The sequence below is a fragment of the Macrobrachium rosenbergii genome, chromosome 50 (genome assembly GCF_040412425.1).
Source record: "Macrobrachium rosenbergii isolate ZJJX-2024 chromosome 50, ASM4041242v1, whole genome shotgun sequence".
NCBI classification, from domain to species: domain Eukaryota; kingdom Metazoa; phylum Arthropoda; class Malacostraca; order Decapoda; family Palaemonidae; genus Macrobrachium; species Macrobrachium rosenbergii.
The window spans coordinates 26,397,570-26,418,030 of record NC_089790.1 but is presented as its reverse complement, the minus strand read 5'-3'; the positions used below and the strand labels follow the sequence as shown (position 1 = coordinate 26,418,030).

General features: G+C 37.0%; 1 protein-coding gene and 1 long non-coding RNA gene across 2 annotated transcripts in view; one reads left to right on the top strand and one right to left on the bottom strand.

The window, feature by feature from the left end:
• LOC136832785 (uncharacterized) overlaps positions 1–20,461 on the bottom strand; it is a 445,886-nt gene that overhangs the window by 158,464 nt on the left and 266,961 nt on the right. The window lies entirely within an intron of this gene.
• Positions 6,955–16,672, top strand: LOC136832779 (BCL-6 corepressor-like protein 1). Its single transcript, XM_067094320.1, has 2 exons — positions 6,955–7,042; positions 14,256–16,672. Exons 1-2 carry the CDS (start codon positions 7,025–7,027, stop codon positions 16,404–16,406), a joined length of 2,169 nt encoding a protein of 722 aa, XP_066950421.1. The 5' UTR covers positions 6,955–7,024; the 3' UTR covers positions 16,407–16,672.

The window sequence follows — 20,461 nt, the reverse complement described above, 5'->3', positions numbered from 1 at the left end:
AGATAAAAATTAATTAACTTTCCTAACACTACTATTGCTCTTATTTTTGTTGGAAGTGTTTCCTATTGACTCGTACTTCGTCAAATAACCCCAGCAAAATCCTTTAGATCCTCTTCGCCCAAGATTTTGAAGCGAAAGTACACTCGTTCTGACAGTGTTTTTAGACCAACGTAGGGGATAAGGGAGCGACATTCCTGGTCACTAAGAAAATTGGGATGAAGAGAGAGGGTGAAATCAAGGGTGAAGTCGAGAGCAGCGCTTGGTAGTCCAGCCCCTGAGTCGTTGATTGAGAACATTATCTTTGATGTCGTTGCTCAAGTTTATTATGCTCAAGTTTATTATTGCAGTTTTACGTGTACATACGTACACCCACATCTTTGCATACGCACACATATGTATGTATGTGTATATATATACATATACTGTATATTTATACATATATATTTAAAGGGATGTATATACATAGGCCATGACCTATTGGAACCATGAGTGCTTATAAGAATGAATGATTTAACGTGTATATGAGGTTCGACACATTGCTGTTAAGGAAGTTTCCTGTACAGGGGTTCATCTACGTCTCAAAAGCTAAAGCATGAATAAAAAAGCACTGTCCTAACCATCGGTGATTTTAATGTGTAGCCTTTATAAAAGGTTTGGCCCTTTTTCTTATCTTCAAAGTGAATATGTTGGTTTCCTCTTGATTTATGTAGCGTGGTAATGCTAAAAAAAATCAGGGCTAATTTTTCTCCGTTACTGTAGAGATCAACATTCGTAAATGAGAGAGAGAGAGAGAGAGAGAGAGAGAGAGAGAGAGAGAGAGAGAGAGAGAGATTGAGAGAGAGAGAAAGTATTCGAAAATGAAAATATGAAAAGGTTTTCTTACCACCCTTTCGTTTTCTTAAAAAGTGACATCAGCCAAGAAAAAGGCGAATCACGCTTCCATCTCACTTCAACACTTCATCACATACCAGTCATATCTTTTACTGTAGGCTAACCACCAACCTGTCTTTGGAAAGTTTTTTGTGACGTTGGCAACATGAAAGGCTTGTAGGAGACAATGCACTCTGTCTCTTAGGAAGAGAAGGCAAGAACGAGTTGGTCTCTTCAATTTCTCTTCTTTGTTTTGTATGAAATCCTATACAACTACATAGTAAAAATAAGCAGAACACAAGATTAAAATATCGATTAAACCACTTTGTTAATCATATTTATGAAAATAAACATTTATGATTAATCACCTTGATCGATCATTTACCGAAAGACTGCTCTGTTATCTGGTTTTATGTTCGGACCAGCAGTCTGCATCTAGAGAGACCAAAAATATTGTACTGATTAATCACCTTTTTGGCCGTTTCTCACTTATAATGCTTTCTTGTTGCCATATTTTGGAAGTGTTACGTTGTCAATTGCTATCGGCGAAGTACAGTGTATTTTGATAACATCATCCTCCTTCAACAAGGAAAATAAATTGTTTATAACTAGTTTTTCTCCTAATGCATCAATCAACACTTTTTCAGTAAATAATAACATCCTTGTGAGTAATAAAAATCCACAATTATATAGTAAATATATTACTATGCAAAATGAACCAAAGACTTTCGAACACCTGAACGGTGTTCCTCATCAGTGATTGTTTTTCACGAAATTGTGAATCTATTAGCAATAACATCATTGTGAAACATGGAGAAAATCAAGAAAATCCGAGGCTTTATAAAACGTAAACATTTTATAGTGTACAATAACGTTCAGACGACATAAAAGGATTGTTGTTGATAAATATTAAAAAAGAAAAAAAGACATGCCTAGAGGAGATGCCCAGCCCCTTTCTGCCATATGACCTTTACTCTCCCTTTCCGAGATGCAATGTTGCCCGCTTTTTTTTTTCATAAGTCAGGTTAGCCAAGACGTAACAGTTGCTATGTTGCGCAATGCACACCTCATAATTGGAAGGGGAGCAATATGTGGGAGAAGAAAAAGACTGTGTTTATTGCAATTCAGAAGACTGGCAGGGAAAAGTAGTGAGCTCGATGTATTTCTTACAGCCACCGCAGAAGCATAATTACGCCACTATCATGTAATCCCTTCAGATGAATGCCTTTTAGAACGCTTCACCCACAGAAACAAACAACGGAAACAACAGCAGCAAAAATACAAACAGCGATAGCAGTAGTGTCAAGTCATCTTATGTCTGACTGTTACTTTTCCAGCGACAAGCGGTATTACTTGAATACTGCTGCTCTGGAGCAAGATGAAGAAGGGAAATGTGCCAGGAGTTTGAAAGAGTATCAAATTTACTTCACTGTGGAGTATAAAGCCTCTTTCGGGGAGAAAAAGATGCCGAAAAATATGGGTAAATGTGAGAAAGGAGACGCCACTAATCACAGGGACCAATATAAATACCTTTAACTTATTTGGGAAATGTATGGAGGAGTTTTTATTGTGTAACGATAAAGGCTGAATGAATGCCTTATAAGGGAGAAACTGTTTAGACAAAGAAGAGGTCGTATATCTCAGCTTTTCTTATTTACGCAAACAAACGATGGAAGAAGTTTCCAGGGAAACTGACAAATCTGTGAATGGAACACATGGACCTACAAAAAGCGTACACTACAATTAATCAAGCAGCAGTTTAGAGACTGTTGGCAATGTGTGGTGAATTTTTCCAAGATGAAAGTTGAGCTTTAGTTCAACTATGTAGATGGGACAGTGACTAGTCTGAGGGGAAAAAAAGGTGGTTTGAGACTAGGATGTGTGGTCTACATGGCTGTTTATTGATAAGAGAAGTTGGGTAAGTGCAGAAGACTGTGCAAGTTTATGGGATGAGAGACAGGATTGTGAATGGAGTGTGGAATGGCGAATGTTTACAGACGACGAATTTCGAATGAAAGAGTATGAGAACATTTTTATGAAGAAAAGGTCATAAGAGATAATTAAAGGAAGAATGCGAGAGTAAATGTAAGATGAAGGGGTGACTATAGTTTCGCTGACGAAGAACGAAAGTAGTGGTCTCATTGTATGTTTTGTGAGCAAATGTTACGGATGGCGGCAGAGTAAAAGATGGATCACAGCAAGGAAACGAAGCATTGAATTAACAAAAGGGAGTCTGACGAGGAAAAGGTTATAGTTTACGGTAGAAACACAAGGTAAAGCTACTTTACTGAAATGACGTACAGCTGCTGACAGATGGAAAAGGTGGGAGATGTTAAAGTGAATTATCTGCTGGGTATTATGTGGAATACGGAGGACTGAAAGGATGACTTACAATAATGACGATGTAGTTAAAAATAAAATTATTGTCAGTGAAGACCGATTGCAGAATTCTGAGGTGACTTGGACGTGAAAAGAGAATAGAAGCGGATAGTGTAGTTAATTCTTCTTCTTTTAACGTGCTTTTCTCCCATTTGCATGGGGTATGCACGATGCATTCTTTTGAAGGACTTTGATTTGGCTTTTGGGGCAGACTTATAAGATGTATAATTTAGAATTCCTAGGAGAAACACAGACAGACTTGGAAAATTTGAGTTTAAGAGACCAAAAAATATTGGAAATGAAAAGCCTTAATGTTAAAATATAACAAAATTCGTGCATGATAGACGTGAAAAGAGTAGTGCAAACAAGGAGAGTTGAAATGCTTCTGATGAGACTGAGATGATGTGAAAGGTTCTCACATGAGGGTTTATCCTTGAATGTTGCAGTGGCTGCAGTTTAGGCCTTTTCAAAAGGCACCAAAGAAAGATGATGAGACTAAATGATAACCTAAGGGCTTCCTAGATGAAATTCGGGTGTGGCACGTGCTTTATACCTAAAACGCTACTGAATTATATTCATCCTCATCCCTCAATTTCTGTTGCTAAAAATCAGAAGGTTAACACGTTCCGGATCCACGTGTTCTAAGGAAGAGCATAATAATAATAATAATAATAATAATAATAATAATAATAATAATAATAATAATAGACAGATGACAAAAGAACTATTAGGTATGACCAGTGAGATTTCAGACAAGGATGAGGGCGTGTGGATCAAGAATTAATTTTGAACAGTTAATGAGTGAGTGAGTGTAGTGTTTGTAAAACTTGACAGTAAAGGGAAAAGAGCGTACGGCGTACATGAACCTAGATGCATGGCACAGAAGGTAATTTGTTCAGATCGACTAAAGGTGTTTTCGATGAAAGGGAAGCATAATATGTTAAAATATGTAGATGGGAGAATGACAGCTTTAATGTAAAAGTGGTCTCAGGCAAGGGTATGTTGTCTCCATAGCTATTTATTACCTTATGGATGAAGTAACAGAAACGACAGTAGCTATAAGTACGCGCAAAGTTGTTGGATATGAAAATGGGTCGTAAACAGAGTATGGAGTGTATGAGGCAAGAAGTGAGTCATACAAAAGTAGAAGCAAGGGTGAGTTCGGAAGACCTGGAAAAGAGGAGGACTATCTTTGGCAGCTAAAGCTGGAATGTATGAATGGAGTATTGAGAAAATTCTCTCTTTACACAAATGAAATTCAGATATTGAATGAAAAAAAAGTGTCAAAGCTCCAGGCATAAAAATTGTTTGCTTGCCAGAAGGAATAAAGTGGTGAGAAAAATGAGATACACAGAGGAAACGATAAGGTTCCATGTAGACGGAAAGACAAGAGCAGTGTTTTAAGATGGCTTGGCCATGTAGAAAGAATGGGGGTACAGTGCTCAACTCTCTCCATATAACCAAAGCATTCTTCACCGAAAATCTTACTACGAAAACGATATGCTGATGAAAAATGTATAATTCTGAGGTATATTCTGAGGTATTGGAACACAGGAGCCTAAAAGTTCAAGAAGCATAAGAGAGTGTGTGTGTAAGATATAAGTGAATAATGCAATGTGCACAGGGGAGTTTGGCACTAAGCTGATGAGTCTTTTGTGTATTCATTTGAACTGACAACTGTTGTGGAAGTTTATATAAGAGGTTCGTCCTTAATACACCTGGTGAACGGGAATTAAGCCAGTTATTGTTTTGTTTTGTTTTACGGGGAAATGGTTACTGTTGAAAATAATAATCATCACCCCCTCCAACGCTGGTACACAAAAGTCCCAATTCTTGCAGTGCCCACAAAACCCAAACTGAAACTATTCTACGGGTTGCCCAAGGGGCATGTCAAAACCATCTCGATCTCATTTTCATCGTTATCTCATCTACATATGGAGCTTCCGTAATTCCCTTTGTAGTATTGTTTCTAAATACCCTGCTATCTGACTCCTAATATTCTTCTCAAACTTTGATCCACAAAATGACAAAATCTTTTACTGTTTCATTGTCTTACCATGACTCGTGTCTATAGAGCATAAAAATCTTAATAGATCTGTATTTGATTTCCAAGCTTATTCAGCCTGCCCATTATTAGACTGCCCTTTTTTAGTTTTTCACTAAAATCCAACTCAAGAGAACATGTAATGGATATCGTTATTTCTAAATGTTTGAAAGATTCGAGTTCTTTCATTCTTTCTGCATACAATGTCATTTCATCTGTTTGTTCATACTCTGTCTCATTTCGTTTTTCCTAGACTTATTTTGAGTCCCATCTCTCTAAAAATACGATGCAATCTTTTACGCGAACGTGTAAATCTCGTGGTGTTTTGCCGAACAGATCAACATCATCTGCATTTTCTTCGTCTGTCAAGTTGCTATCATTACTCGTATCTAAACCTTCCGCTCCATCTCCGACCACTTCTTTTTTATTATTATTATGATGTCTAAGAGAAGGGAGGAAATAGCAAAGGTGAAATAACATTCTCTTGTAGTGCCCCACTATTTACTACAAAGTCACTCTAAGAGACCCCAGCAGCATTAAATTTCCATCTACTTCCTTCTTAGATAATTTCAAACAGCTTCACATATTTAACGGGAAGGCCATGGAGCTGCAAAACTTCCCACAGTATTGGTCTGCGGACGCTTTCGAATTCTCGAAATCAATAAATGCCACCAGAAGGGGGTTTTTAAAGTTCTTACACGGCTACACACTATATATCTTTACAGTAATATTTGATCTGCGCACTCATGCCCTTTTCAAAAGCAACTTGTTCATCTCTACGCTTTTTATTCATTATATTTTCATAATAATTGACGCAAGTGCATTGCCTCTATAGTTACCATATTCAGTCAGGTTCCGGTCCCCAACCATCAACCTTTGGAAATAATAATAATATAATAATAATAATGTTTGAGCTAGAAGAAAAAGGAAAAGAACAGAGCTGCAACAAAGGGAATAAAGACATCATCATGAAAAAGCAAAAGTGTGAACAATTTATATGAACATCACTTTGTTAGTGGTTATTTTTTCCTCAGTTTCTCAAGTCATGATGTTTATGAAGAATGGCAAAGGGAGACGCTTTGATCTGGGAATATAGTATTGTTATTTTACGCGGCACAATTTAAACTCTTCAAAGACAGATCTAGTTCTAGATGTTTGCTTATCTAAGCCGACTCTTCACATTAATAATTTTGCCCAGGTAGAGTCCAGGACCTTAATAGGTTAAATTTTTGACAGTCCGTAAAAGAATGATTGAATATTATGTTTAGGCGAGCGATTTTCTGATAAACTGGCCTATTTTTTGAAGCTGATTCTTATAGAGCCGCTCATAACCAATCACAAATTTCCCAGCTTTCCTTAGCTCCGCCCCTCAACCTTCGAAACCCTCTCACTTGAAGCTGCATTCCCCCCCTTTTCTTAGACCTCCGAGTGAAGGGCCGAGAGGAGACACCCCCCAAAGGAAGGTAACAGGGACGGAAGCCTAGTTTTTCGACCTCTTTCCCCTCCACAGGAACGGACCGTCGCGGACACATTTCAGGGTGAAGGGACGTCACTAGAAGGGCAGGGCAAGGCAAGGCAGTGGGCGGGGTCACTGCTTGACCCTAAACCGGTGCCGGGCATATATATACACAGGTGATCCGAGAGAAGGAATCATTGTCAAATCTTCGCTCGCTTCTCCTCCCTCGACTTTCCTTCCCCTTTCGTTTTTCCCCCGTGCCCCGTCGAGGAAGTATGGAGATTATATGGCTCGTAAGTACATCGCCGAATCAGTGCTACGTTGTAATACTACGGATGTGAAAAATTACATTACACTACATCTAATGGTGAACTTAGGCTACACTCATGCATGTATACATATGTGAAATAATAAATACATATGGATAAGTTGACTGGATATATAAACATATATATATATATCATATATATATATATATATATATATATATGTATATTCACACACGTTTATATACATATCTTTGTGTGTGTTACTTGCTAAGAATGTGTGGCACCGATATCTCTGGCAACACGTCCAAAACTTCCGGTACGTCTTCCTACCTTGAAGGCCGAAGTCTCGAATGAATAACCAGAAACTTCTGGGACTCTCACAGGAACCGGAGGATGCATGAAAAATCTGTGTTAAATTTTCATTTTGGAGTTTTTGTTTTTAATAAGTTTTCGGCTGCACTTGCACATATCTTGGAGTGTAGTCCCACTTTAGTTCTAGTGTAGTCCCGTAGAAGGCCACAGGTTAACGAGTGAAACAGCCGTCGGCTTGGGAATGGCTAAACGGACAACCTAATGGCAGTTTTTGTTTATTTCTTCAAGACTTAAGGCTTGGGGATGGGAGGACATACAGGAAATATTGGAAGTGTTGCCTGCCAGGGGGTTGTAGTTACCACATGTGTATTAGCATTTGCAAATAAAAGAGTGTACCAGAAAAACACACACACACACACATATATATATATATATATATATATGTATATATATGTGTGTGTGTGTGTGTCATACATATACGTGAAAGATATATATATATATATATATATATATATATATATATATATCTATTTATATTTATATATATATATATATATATACAGTATATATACATATATACTGCACAGTATATATATATATATATATATATATATATATATATATATACATATACACACATATATATGTGTGTATATGTGTGAGTGTTTGTGTAAGTACATTAGTTTTTGTAATTACGAAAACAATCCCATACAGACGAGGCAAACCCATGGGATGCAACCGATCAATGACCTAATTATGTCAGCGATTTAGTCTGCACGTAATCATAAAACTATTGATGCCCGTATAACTAACTTTTTTCAATTTTTCCCCTGTCTCTGGTGTTCTTTTATCATACTGTTACTTTCCCCTTAAACCAGAGATCGCTTTTGCGCTTCAGACGAGAAAAGCAAAAGGCAACTTCAGACGCGTCGCAAAAAACATGAATAAAAATCTGGGACAGCTAGCGAGAGAGAGAGAGAGAGAGAGAGAGAATAATCTTTCGACTCAATATCATTTAAGCCCCAGAATAACCGGTTGCAATTCCCTATCCAGCTCACACTTTCTATCTGCCAATTTTCCTTTCTCAAACTGACGCGGCCACAACCTCTCCCAAACTCCCCAGTCAGTGGACGGATTCAAGAGCAAAAGGAAACACGGAACAGTTGCACAACTCACAGCATCTGAAAGTTGTTCTTTGCCTTCATGACTACTCACCATGAGATATAAAAACCGGGATTCTGACGGAGGGCAACATTTCCCGAAGGGAAACCTGACGCTTCAGTGAAATGATGCGTGGTGAGCCCCTCTTAAAGTAGTCGTAATTCTTTAAGGTTTTTTAGTAATCATCAATATCTCTACAATAAAAAAAATTATCTTTAACAGCAACTTTTTACATTCTGCTGGAACCTTAAGCATTCGAGGGTTTGCTCTGTAATACAGCACTTAAATTGTGAAATTGTGAAAAATTCAAGATACGGAAACCTACAAAAAACAAAATTTCTGAAACGTAACGAACCGAGAAATAAACGCTGCTGATTCACATCTCATTAGAATGCCTTCCCTCTTGTAAGGTCAGAGTTGAAGAACTGGTTTTGGTGGTCCTTTCCTTCGCTTCGGCTATGCTCATTTGCCTGCAGCATGTAAGTGGAAACAAGTTGTTCCACTATTAGCGCTTCGACACTTTTTGCCCAATAACGAGTCTTCTCGATTCTGCGATTAAGGACGCAGGTTCTCCATCTAACCCAAAACCGTTATTTATCACTGGATCAATGTAGTTTTTTTATATGTTATACCTACTTGTACAAAGATAAATCTGTGCGAGTTTCATTGAATTCGGACTGTTATTTTTTTATGAATAAAACTATATATCAGAAAAAAAAATTAAATTCTATTTTTCTCAAAAAGTACTGAATAGAATTAATAACAAATTTCCATGAATCTTGTTTATTACAATATAAACAAAATCTATGAAGGATTTTCCATGTTTTCAATATTTTTTTATAAATATATATATAAATATACATTTTTTAAAGTTTGAAAAAATATAAAAAATTGAAAATAAACTTTAGAAAAAACTCCTCCATACGAAATATTGTAAATTTATTCCTCTTTATAACGATGTATTTGGATTTGAAATCGGTTGATAAATAGCGGAGAAAAATAGCTTTGAATGTCAATAAGTATAGTTTTGAGATATCGATGCCCAAAGTTTGAAGTGAGATTATGAAGGAAAACAAAACATTATTGCTTTCATTAGCAGTTGTCGCTATTGATACTTATTTGGAACTACTCTAAATTACTTGAAGAACAACTACCTTTCTTACCCGATACAATTTCTGCTCATTACCGCAAGCATGGCCCCAAGTCCCCCGCCCTAATTAGGGGTATTAATCACTCAAGGTGAGGGTGTCAGGAGGTACCACCTCCTTCCTTGTCGCCTGGTTTAACTTTTGCGGATTCTAAAAAGCTCCTCCCTCATAATCTTCACTTTTTTCTTCTTTTTTCTTCTGTCTCTTATTCTTCGGTTTTCGTTTCCTGATTCTTTCGTTATCCAGACTTTTTAGTGATCTCCTAATTTCATTGCTTGTGCCAAACAAAGAGGTTAGAAGATTACTTCTCTCATAACCAAAATTATGTTCTAGTGTAGTCACTTCGGCTGCAAATATGACTCTTTTCAGGCCAAAAAACTTTACCTTAGGACATTTCATCCACAGTCTGCTGTGAATGGACTCACTTGGATTTTGTGTCCATCCAGGTAGGCATCTCTTTAGAAGTTCTGGATCACTCATGTCTCTGAATACCTGACGTATGTGGCCAATCAGTTCTTTAGGTATATTTCTCAGGGTGTTTTTCTAGTGTCATGAGAAGGTGGTTCTTCACCTAAAGCCTGTGCCCTGTTGTAAAAACACCATGACTCAGTGCCTTTCGGACACATTTTATGACCACCTGGGTCTTTGTCAGATGATATCATATGGAAATATGTTGCCCAAACTGCCCTCCTCATGATATCTACACTTGTATTAGTATGACTTCTCAGGGCCTTCCATAACATCCTTGAATGTATTCAATGAGCTTTTGTGTTAGGAGATTTCTTCCAGAAAGCAAGCTCATTTTCCTGAGCTTTCAGTTTTAGTCATCGTTATCTCACTCAACTCTTTCTTTAGCTTCATCAAGCGATAACCCATCCTCTTCTCCGCATGGTTTATACATTCTTGTTTGCTTACTTTAACACTGATATATGGGCCTTCTCCATTATTCAGTTGACATACAACTTTATAAGCACTCGAGTCTCCGTCGCTTACAAATCTTGCATACCGGAAACCAAGATTTTCTGATCGAGACCACATTCTCACTGCTTGCTCTGCTTCCATACTTCCTGATTTACCATCAAAATTTTTCCCACAGTCATGACGTTTTTCCTTATTCTCAGAGCACGTTTTACAATAGTTACTGATCACTTCAAAATCTATTACTGTACCTGTAAATACTTCAATAACAAAACCAACCCCACATGTGACTTATGCCCACGAGTAAGCCAGGTGCCGTCAAAAGACACATCAATGTTTATAACATTATTTTCGTCTGGCACTGCTCCAAGTTTCTTTACATAAAAATCATATACAAACTTATGAGCCTTAGCCTGCATTTTCATGAAATGTTTTTATTGCATTTGAATATATATTTGCTGTATCTATTATATGATCCAGCACTAAGTGGATCACCACCAATCAAACCTCCCATTTTCTTAGCCCTGCACGACCAGTGCCATTGTTCAATGAAAGAAAAACTTCTCATAAATTATTGTGTGTGTATTGTTGATGCTTTTTCCTTTTCCATATAATTTTGGTGGAACTTGGTTTAGTACTCTATTACACGAATTACACACAACTTCAAAGGTAGTATCCCATCTGTCCTTCTTGGTGACTATTTCTAAGCTATTTTTTTTACATTTTCTCTTTGGACATTTTAATACACTTACTAATGCTTTTAGCTGTTCATTACTTATGCAATGAATATCATCATATTCCTTTGTCTGATTTTCCTCATCCTCGTCTATTGACATCAGCTGAGATCGAATTTCTGGAGGAGGAAGGCGGCAATCACCATTCAAAGTAGGCCCTGATGATGATGATGATGATGATGATGATGATGATGATGATGCAGTAACTTCCTCACAGACAGATTCCTCAACAATATCTTCCATTTGGCCTATTTGCTCTTGTTCATTTGGTAATGACGAATCACTAACATTTGGGTCACGCGGCACCAACATCACTTCACTATCGCCGCCATGCGTCTCATGACTGTCCTCACTCTTGACTGCTTTATGCTTATTTGCCCACCTAAAATGAGATGCCACTGTCATATTTTCCTTCTGGCAGCTAAGGTACTTCTTCTCAGTTTGGGCATTGTGGAAAGTTAGTCAAGAACCCGGTATTTGAAAACTCGGAGGTAAACACAAAACAACTCAGAGGGTAAACAAAACCACACAGAGTAAACAAAAGCTTCGTGACACTTCCGTTTCACGAGGAGCACTGAAATGATAGATTAGTCATTGTTCTAGCTGCTGTGTGATTTACAGATATGATACATTGCTGCCAAACGTACGAATATATAAAAAAATAATTGAAAAAATTGGCGTCTCTATGCAAAAGCAATGCACAAGACGAACCTACATCGTCTGCATTAGCAGACGATGCAGTTAAGTGACATCACCATTTAAAAACCGATATATCTTCTTTATATATAAAATTATTGCCTGAAACTTCTTGAGGGCATGTACGACATGTTTGCGCATAGATACAAGTAATATCTCGATTTTCGGTATCTGAAAGTTTTTATGTGTATACCCATGGTGGACTGCTACCTTAAGCAAAGTAATTCATTTAAGAGCGTTCATACTGTTTTTTTTTATTACTAAATAACCATTGCATAATTTGTACAACAAGTTTAACAGCTACTTTGTAGTGCTCTGCCGCACTTCCTGCTGCCAATTTAAGTCTGGGGTTGTCAGAAATTTAATCGGTATATTTGGAAAAATTTAATATATATATATATATATATATATATATATATATATATATATATATATATATATATATATATATATATATATATATATATATATATATATATATATATATATATATACATATATTATATATATATATATATATATATATATATATATATATATATATATACATATATATATATATATATATATATATACATATACATACATACATACTTATTTGCCGATTATTACACTGCAAATTTGTCATTATCTTGACTCACAAGATACAGGACTACTCCGAGTGACTGAAAAAGAAGGAAAATAATTGAAATACCGGATAATTTAAAAAAAAAATTTTCCAATCCATAAGAAAAAGGGACGAGGTATAAATACTTAATGTTACCCTCCACAGAAAACAACACAAAAAACTGTTAACTTACTTAAAGGTTAATTTAAACCGATACCGAAAGTGCACGCACAGCTGATCCTTATTCACAGGTATGCACGTCCATTACCCATGAAGGCTGATCCTGACCCAGGATATCATTCTTATGATCTTTCACCTATCTCAGCGTCCCACGTATCCTCAGATTCAGAACCTTTTTTTTTTCCCGAAGTATGTCGAACACCTTCCTTTCTCTCTTTTTGTCAGTTTCTTGTACTTCTTTGAGCTTTGGGCTAACAATCCGTGGGTTTCCTGACAAATCTACTTGCACAGATTATACTGTAGGCCTATATGTGTATATGATATGTGTGTGTGTGTGTGTCAGTGCATACAAACGTTCGTAGGAACTTATGTGTTGTCAATGAACTTCTGCTCTTTTACTGATACTATAATATTTTCATGTATCATCTAAAATCAAAATATGCTCTAAAATATGTTACACCGAGTATTAAGCATCGCAAAAACATCTTACTTTGGTGACAGATCTAAACGACAATTTATACATACATATATAAATACTGTATATGTATATATTATATATATATATATATATATATATATATATATATATATATATATATATATATATATATATATATATATATAATATAATATATATAAAACTGGCATATACAGGCCACACTAGATTTTAATGGTTAAATACTAAGCTCAGACGCTCCATTTGTTGTTTTCATAATATAAAAACACTATACACAGTTACGCTTTTTATACATAACTAAAAAATGCGCCGAAATTTCTTCAGCGCAATCGAGTTTTCCGTACAGCGTATAATCAAGGCCACAGAAAATAGTATCTTTCGGTGATCTCGATATAATGCTGTATGAGGCGCGGCCCATGAAACTTTAATCACAGCCCGGTGGTGGACTGCACTATATCGCTGCCAGACGCACGATTATGGCTAAACTTAACCTTAAATAAAATAAAAACTACTGAGGCTAGAGGGCTGCAATTTGGTATGTTTGACGATTGCAGGGTGGATGATCGACATACCAATTTGCAGCCCTCTAGCCTCAGAAAGTTTTAAGATCTGAGGGCAGACAGATAAAGAGCAGACAGAAAAAGTGCGGACAGACCAAGCCGGCACGTTTTTTTTTTTTTTTTACAGAAAACTAAAACTCTTCTCCATTCAGTAACTTGCAGAGTCACTTTCTGGGTAAATTGTTAAGCTGCCATGTGGACAAATGCTTTTCTTAGGAAAATTCTAGCTCTGCTAGACAATTTTTATCTAGACAAAAACAGCAAAAAGACATCTTAACAAACTATTTTCTTTCCGTAAATGACTGAAGCTTTTATTTCGCATTTAAGCAAGTAAGGAGTGACTTAATAATCATAGTACATGTTTACTTGATATTTACTTATGGCACAAAGCAGGTATCATATGAAAACACACACAGACAGCACAACTAATAATAACATATAATGACGCCAATTTCTTCGCCCAGGTTCTATGTGTAGCTGCAGGAATAATCAAAGGACAGCCGGTAGAACCAGTCTATTCGACTCCAGATCTTTCTGCCGTGAGATCTGAGCCGGCAGAAACCCCAGGAGATGCTGACGATGCCTTCCAATTCGCTTATGCAGTAGCCTCACCAGAACACGGCACATACCATGGACATCAAGCAACTCGGGATCAACAAGGCCACACTTCTGGATCTTACTATGCTCTTGGGGCAGATGGAAATTGGCGTCAGACTATCTACGCTGATAAAGGACAAGGATTTCAAGCACTTTCCAACCAAAGACCTGCTGGATCTCCACCACCTCAAGTTTCTGCTGTGAATTATCAGATCTTTGTTCATCCAGGGGCCACTGCGATCTCAGCCTCTGGGTCTGGACCCCCAGCAGAAATCTCATTATTTAGGGTCAAAGGAGCTGGTCGTGCTTTGCCTTCTAAAAATGGTCTCTTCCTGGGAAGTTTCTTTGATGATTCCGATGAGGATGATGATGATTCTGATGATGATGACGATACGAGTTTTAGCTTAGAAAGTGACTATGACAATGATGATAATGATGATATTTTCCGTCAAAACTTCAATTTCAACTTTAGACATGAAGATGACAATGAGGAAAATGAATTAGAAGAAACTGAGAATGATGATGACAATGATGAAAATGAAAATGACTCAGTATTCCCTAAATTTGCCACTCCTACTACAACCTCTGCCTTTCTTCCGTCACCCGTTTCCACACGTGTGTCCCCCTCTGCTCCAATACCTGGGCGTATTCCTTCCTCTGTCTCTGGCCCTGTTCAAGCACCACTTTCTGCCTCACCACCTACACGCATTCCAGCCTTTGTTCCAGCTCGTACTCCAGCTGAAGAGGATGAAGATGCTTCAGCTGCACAAAGTGAAGATGCTAATTCTAATGAAAACGGCTCTGAGTTCCCCCAGCATGCTAAACCTGTCGAAGCAAGTGTCCCTCGTTTTTCAACTATTTCCAATCAGGCAACTTTATCTACTCCTCTGAGCAGAAAAATTCCTGCCTTTGCCCCAGTTGCTGCACCAGCATCTCCACGCAATCCAGGTTTTGGTCGTGCCCCTACGCCTGCACCTTTACGTATTCCAGCCTTTAGCCCTGCAACCACACCAGCACCAGCCTTTGTCCCTGCCACTACACCAGCACCAGCCTTTGCCCCTGCAGTCACTATAAGCCCCATCCCTGTTCGTAATCTAGACTCTGCTTTTGGAACACCTGCACCTATCGCCCACTCTTCTACTCCATCACCAGTTTTCCCTTCTGTTCATACCCCTTCCCCCGTAGTTACAACTCCAGTTCCATTTAATACGCTATCCCAGACTCCTGTTTCAGCACATGTCATAAACCCAGCTCCTTCATTTGTAAATGCATTTTCAGAAGGAACTCCATCTATTCACCAAACTTCAGAATCTTTTGCTACTCCTGGTAGTGTTAGAGTTAGCTCTGCACATCAAAATACTTCACCTATTTTAAATCCAGCCCTAAATTCTGCAAGCGCTCCTATATTTCCTTTCGCTTTTGTTCCAACTTCAGCATTTTCATCTGTATCATCTCCAGTGAACACTGCTTCACAGCAAAGAGCGCAGCATATCATTCAGTCGCTGACGAACACACCCTTACAAAGCAATCTTCAGCAATCCCTTAACAACCGCATTACAAGCCCTATTAATATTAGAGCTCAAGCTCCAATTCCACTTAGTCATACAACCAGATTGGCGTCCCAATTACCTGATGTTGCAGGCGGGGCTAGAATAACACAGACTCCACTTTCTGCATTCGTACAAAATTCTGTGCTCACAGCATTACCTAATACAATAGCTGTTGCTACAACTCAGACAGGAAGCCATTCTCCAGTCAACATCCAAACACAGCACCAACAAGTTAACCCTTCTACACTGATAGGAGCAGGAGTACCTCTTGCTTTTACAGGGTCTCAGTCATCAGGAAGTGTACTCAGCCACCTTGGCAGAGCTGACAATGCTCTCGCTGGAAGCCTATTAAGTCACAGTGGAGGTCTTCAGTCTACCATAATAGGGACATCCCCCATTCACTCCATTAACCGCTCAGGGGTTGCGGCTGATTCAGGTGGAGTGGGTATTCCTCTTTTCACGGTATAATAAATCAATCTAAAGTCGAATATTCTTATGCCGAAGACTGTATATTTTTTATGAATGCTCTCATGAGAATTAGTTTGCATTCCCCGTTTTATAAATCTTTTGACGACAGTAACAAAGTTTGCAGATGTGTTTCACTATAAACTCTTTAACTAGAGTGCAAAGATGAACGTTATTAGTTAATTTTAATAATAATGATGACATTATTCATCTGCTTATGATGTTATATATATTTTTTATAGCAAAATGTTACCAAGAAAAGCAACAGAGTCTCATTTATATGATGGGATGATGTTAAAAAAATATTAGTTCTGTTGAAATTATTTTCACATATATTTTTTTACTTTATATAGTCTTAAGTCTCTGTGTGTATGAAACTTGTCTAATAAAAGTTATTCTAGTATAGGCAGTTCCTTATTTACACTTGAAAGCATAACACTTGAGGAACTTCGTAAGGAATATAACAATACAGCATGTGTATTCAGCAACAATACACATGAACCAAAGAAGAACACTCATCATTTTGCATTTAAGTAACTGAATAATGAATAAACTGACATGTATCAAAAGCAATCACGCTTAAAGAGTAATCTCTGTAAAGTAATGCTGCCCAGTACATACCAAGCTTTCCAGAAGGTAGCACCAGCACATCTGAGTTTGGTATCTGACCGTGGCATTGATATCCTACATTAATGAGTAACATTTAAGGAAAATCTTGGAAAACAGACACAACTCACATTTTTCCTTCAGCGAGAACATGAGATTCACTTTTAAGTATTTGACGTATTCAGCCGCAAATAATCTAGTAAAAAGTAATTGATACATCATTTAAAAATTAAAACGCAGCTCCAGATACCATTTCTGCACAGAATTCCAAGACACTTTTTGGGATTATATATATATATATATATATATATATATATATATATATATATATATATATATATATATGTGTGTGTGTGTGTGTGTGTGTGTGTGTGTGTGTGTGTGTGTGTGTGTGTGTAAGTCTAAAAGTTTGCGTGTGTGAGTGCTTGTCTTAAAGTTACCAGTGCATATGTTAAGATTTACTGAAAAAAGCTCATCAGACCTTTAGGAACGTGATGGCAAAAACTAAAACTAAGTTTACAATAAGCATAAAAGTTCACCCGAATACACGCTTTTTCGTGGCTTACATGCATGAAATATACTGAGAACTGATTTCTAAACCGATTTCGAGAATGATTTCAAGTTTATTATTTTGGTCCAATGAAAAATTAGAGCCATAAATCTTCCGGTCCTTTTCTTCAATCATCTTCCCTTGAAAATCTGCCTCTATGTTAAATCAACTCGTCCGTCACTTAAAAAGGCGGAATGAATGCAGTACAAGCTGACAGTTTTCTAAAAGATATTTAACGAAAGGAAGTCTTAGTGTTCGTTATGTTACAACAAAGCAATGTAAAATAGAACTACTGTATTTTATACCTTACAACCATTTATTTTGATTACTATAAGCTACTAGAATTTAGTTCTAAACTCATATTCCGCATACAGTATTATACCTTCAAATGAGATCTTAATTTTTTGGAATCAACCTAACCTTTCTCCTAACACCCGTGTAAGTGGGCCGCTCTAGCGTTTTTTTTTTTCTGTTTGTGTGCATTTGTATGTGTGTGATTAAGTATGAGAGAACGGTTGGAGTGGGCTAACGGACGGTCGGAGGAGCCTTATTCAGATTTATTCGAAGTGAAAGGAGAGGTAAGAGCTAATTTTCATCCAGATTGCTACAAAAACGAATAGTCATCGTCATCATCATCATCATCATTTACAGTTTGGTGCTGGGATGTCACATAGTCTAACGCTTGGAGAATGCCACTGATAAAGTATGATGTTTTGTACAAGTTTCTTTGTATCTGTTAAGCCAAAATACATTCTTGACCTTTGGAAATACTTTAGGGACGTGGAAAATTAACGGCGACTATATAATAATGTTTATTATTATTATTTATTTATTTATTTTTTTGGTCTATCACAATCATTCTATCGGACTGGGTGGTTTTTATAGTGTGGGGTTCCGGGTTGCATCCTGCCTCCTAAGGAGTCCATCACTTTTCTCACTATGTGCGCTATAATAATAGTTATTATTATTATTATTATTATTATTATTATTCACAATGTGATACCTCCAACTAGACTTCGCCAAAAAATTATGAAACAATTAAGCATGCTTCCACAGAACAGAATGTTCACACTCAATAAGGAGGAAAGCATTAGTCAGGGGAAGACAAATTGATACACCATCATAATGTTCAGCTTTGGATAAAACCGTACACTTAGAAACGCCCAATTGAAGAAATAAATTATATGCTAAATAAAAAGCAATAGAGAAGAGAATGACGACTGTGCCATTAATTTTCAACGCCGACAAACATTTTGCAAGAGAGGACTAAAAGCAATAAAGCGCTCAGGACACTACACGTCAGACACTTACATTAAGTAGGCCTAGTGTCACTGAAAACACACCATTGCCTTTCTGCTACTTCCCTCACAAGAGCACTGTGAAGGAAGAAACTTACATAACCACCAACATCTTAATTACGAAGTTTATATGCATCTGTATTTTGGCTTACAACGTCAAAGACAAACTCAAGAACAGCTGAAAGAAGTTTGGAGTCACCCACTGTTCAGTTGGAGACTGGCAATTTATTGCATAATTTCTGATTATCTGCAAAAACAAGTTTTCGAAGTGAAAAACGCTAGCATAATCGGAGATAAGTCGAAAGTATCCGCCAGACATCTCCCGTGAAACATTCTCGATCGTCTGGGAGTAAAAAAAGTTTTTGTGAGAAGTAGGATTCTCTTGTAAGCCCAGATGGCAAGCATTTAGCATGATTTAGTCCTATTAATAGTTTGCCATTATCGACTAATGAATGAGCATATAAATGCATTAAATCCCGTAACGGAGGATCTTAACTTGGTTCATTATAGAGCTACAGTATTTCTTGTAGTTTATCTTTCAAATTATTACAGCACCTCTAGGTGTAGGTACTCAGACTGAGGACAATTACATCTCCGCAAGTCGAACATTGTGCTTTTATCATGGCAAGCCCAGCTATATGATTCATAACACCAAAGCTGAACATTTGTACTAATTTGGATACTATATCTTTTGATAACTAATTTAATATTTAACATAATCATCCATTGAAGTTCAATCTCCATTTTTTATTTCGAACTATTTCCTTGTGTACATTGCAATAAAAGTTGGAAGAACAAGGGAATTTCACAGGTTCCTTGTATTCGATGCATCTCAATATATTTTGTCAATGCATAACTACTGACCAATGTTATTCTGCAGACAAATCTGTGCGTAGGCTAAATGGCAGTCATCTTCGAAGTGAAGAAAAATATCCCATTTATGAATACCGTGGAGCAAAATGAAGTCCTTATATATATATATATATATATATATATATATATATATATATATATATATATATATATATATATATATATATATAATGAACCAATTAAAACCACGGCCACGATGGCTACAATAAACAGGTCACCCCTAAATTCCAGAGATGGTTTCCGTTTTCTTTAATACTAAGTTGCAAATTCAGACACTCAAGAATGGCGAGTTTTCATCCTAAAAACTGTAGACAACCGAAATTTGTCTCAACAAATTTTCTTTCTTAAAAATGGTTAAACTTATATGTTGGAGTGCTAATTCATGATACCTTGACTTCACAACAACCTAAAAGAGGTTTGATTACGGATAAAGTCAGGCTTCCCATTATGATACCGAAAGCTTCACTGCCCTGATTACAAAAAAAAAAAAAAATACAGCAACAGAATAAATAGCTAGCAAGCACGACTACCATAGCCCGTCCGTAAACTTTACTTTTACAAAAGAGTGCAATCTAGGGAACGGTTATCGTCCAAGAACTGTGCTGCAAAATCCCTACCTCTGACCTTTTCTGCTGACACCCTCATTTCTTTCCTTAGCTGCTATCTTCCCGTTACCTGAACCACAAAAAAAAAAAAGAAAGAGAAAAAAAACGAAGCCGTTTCGTACCCTC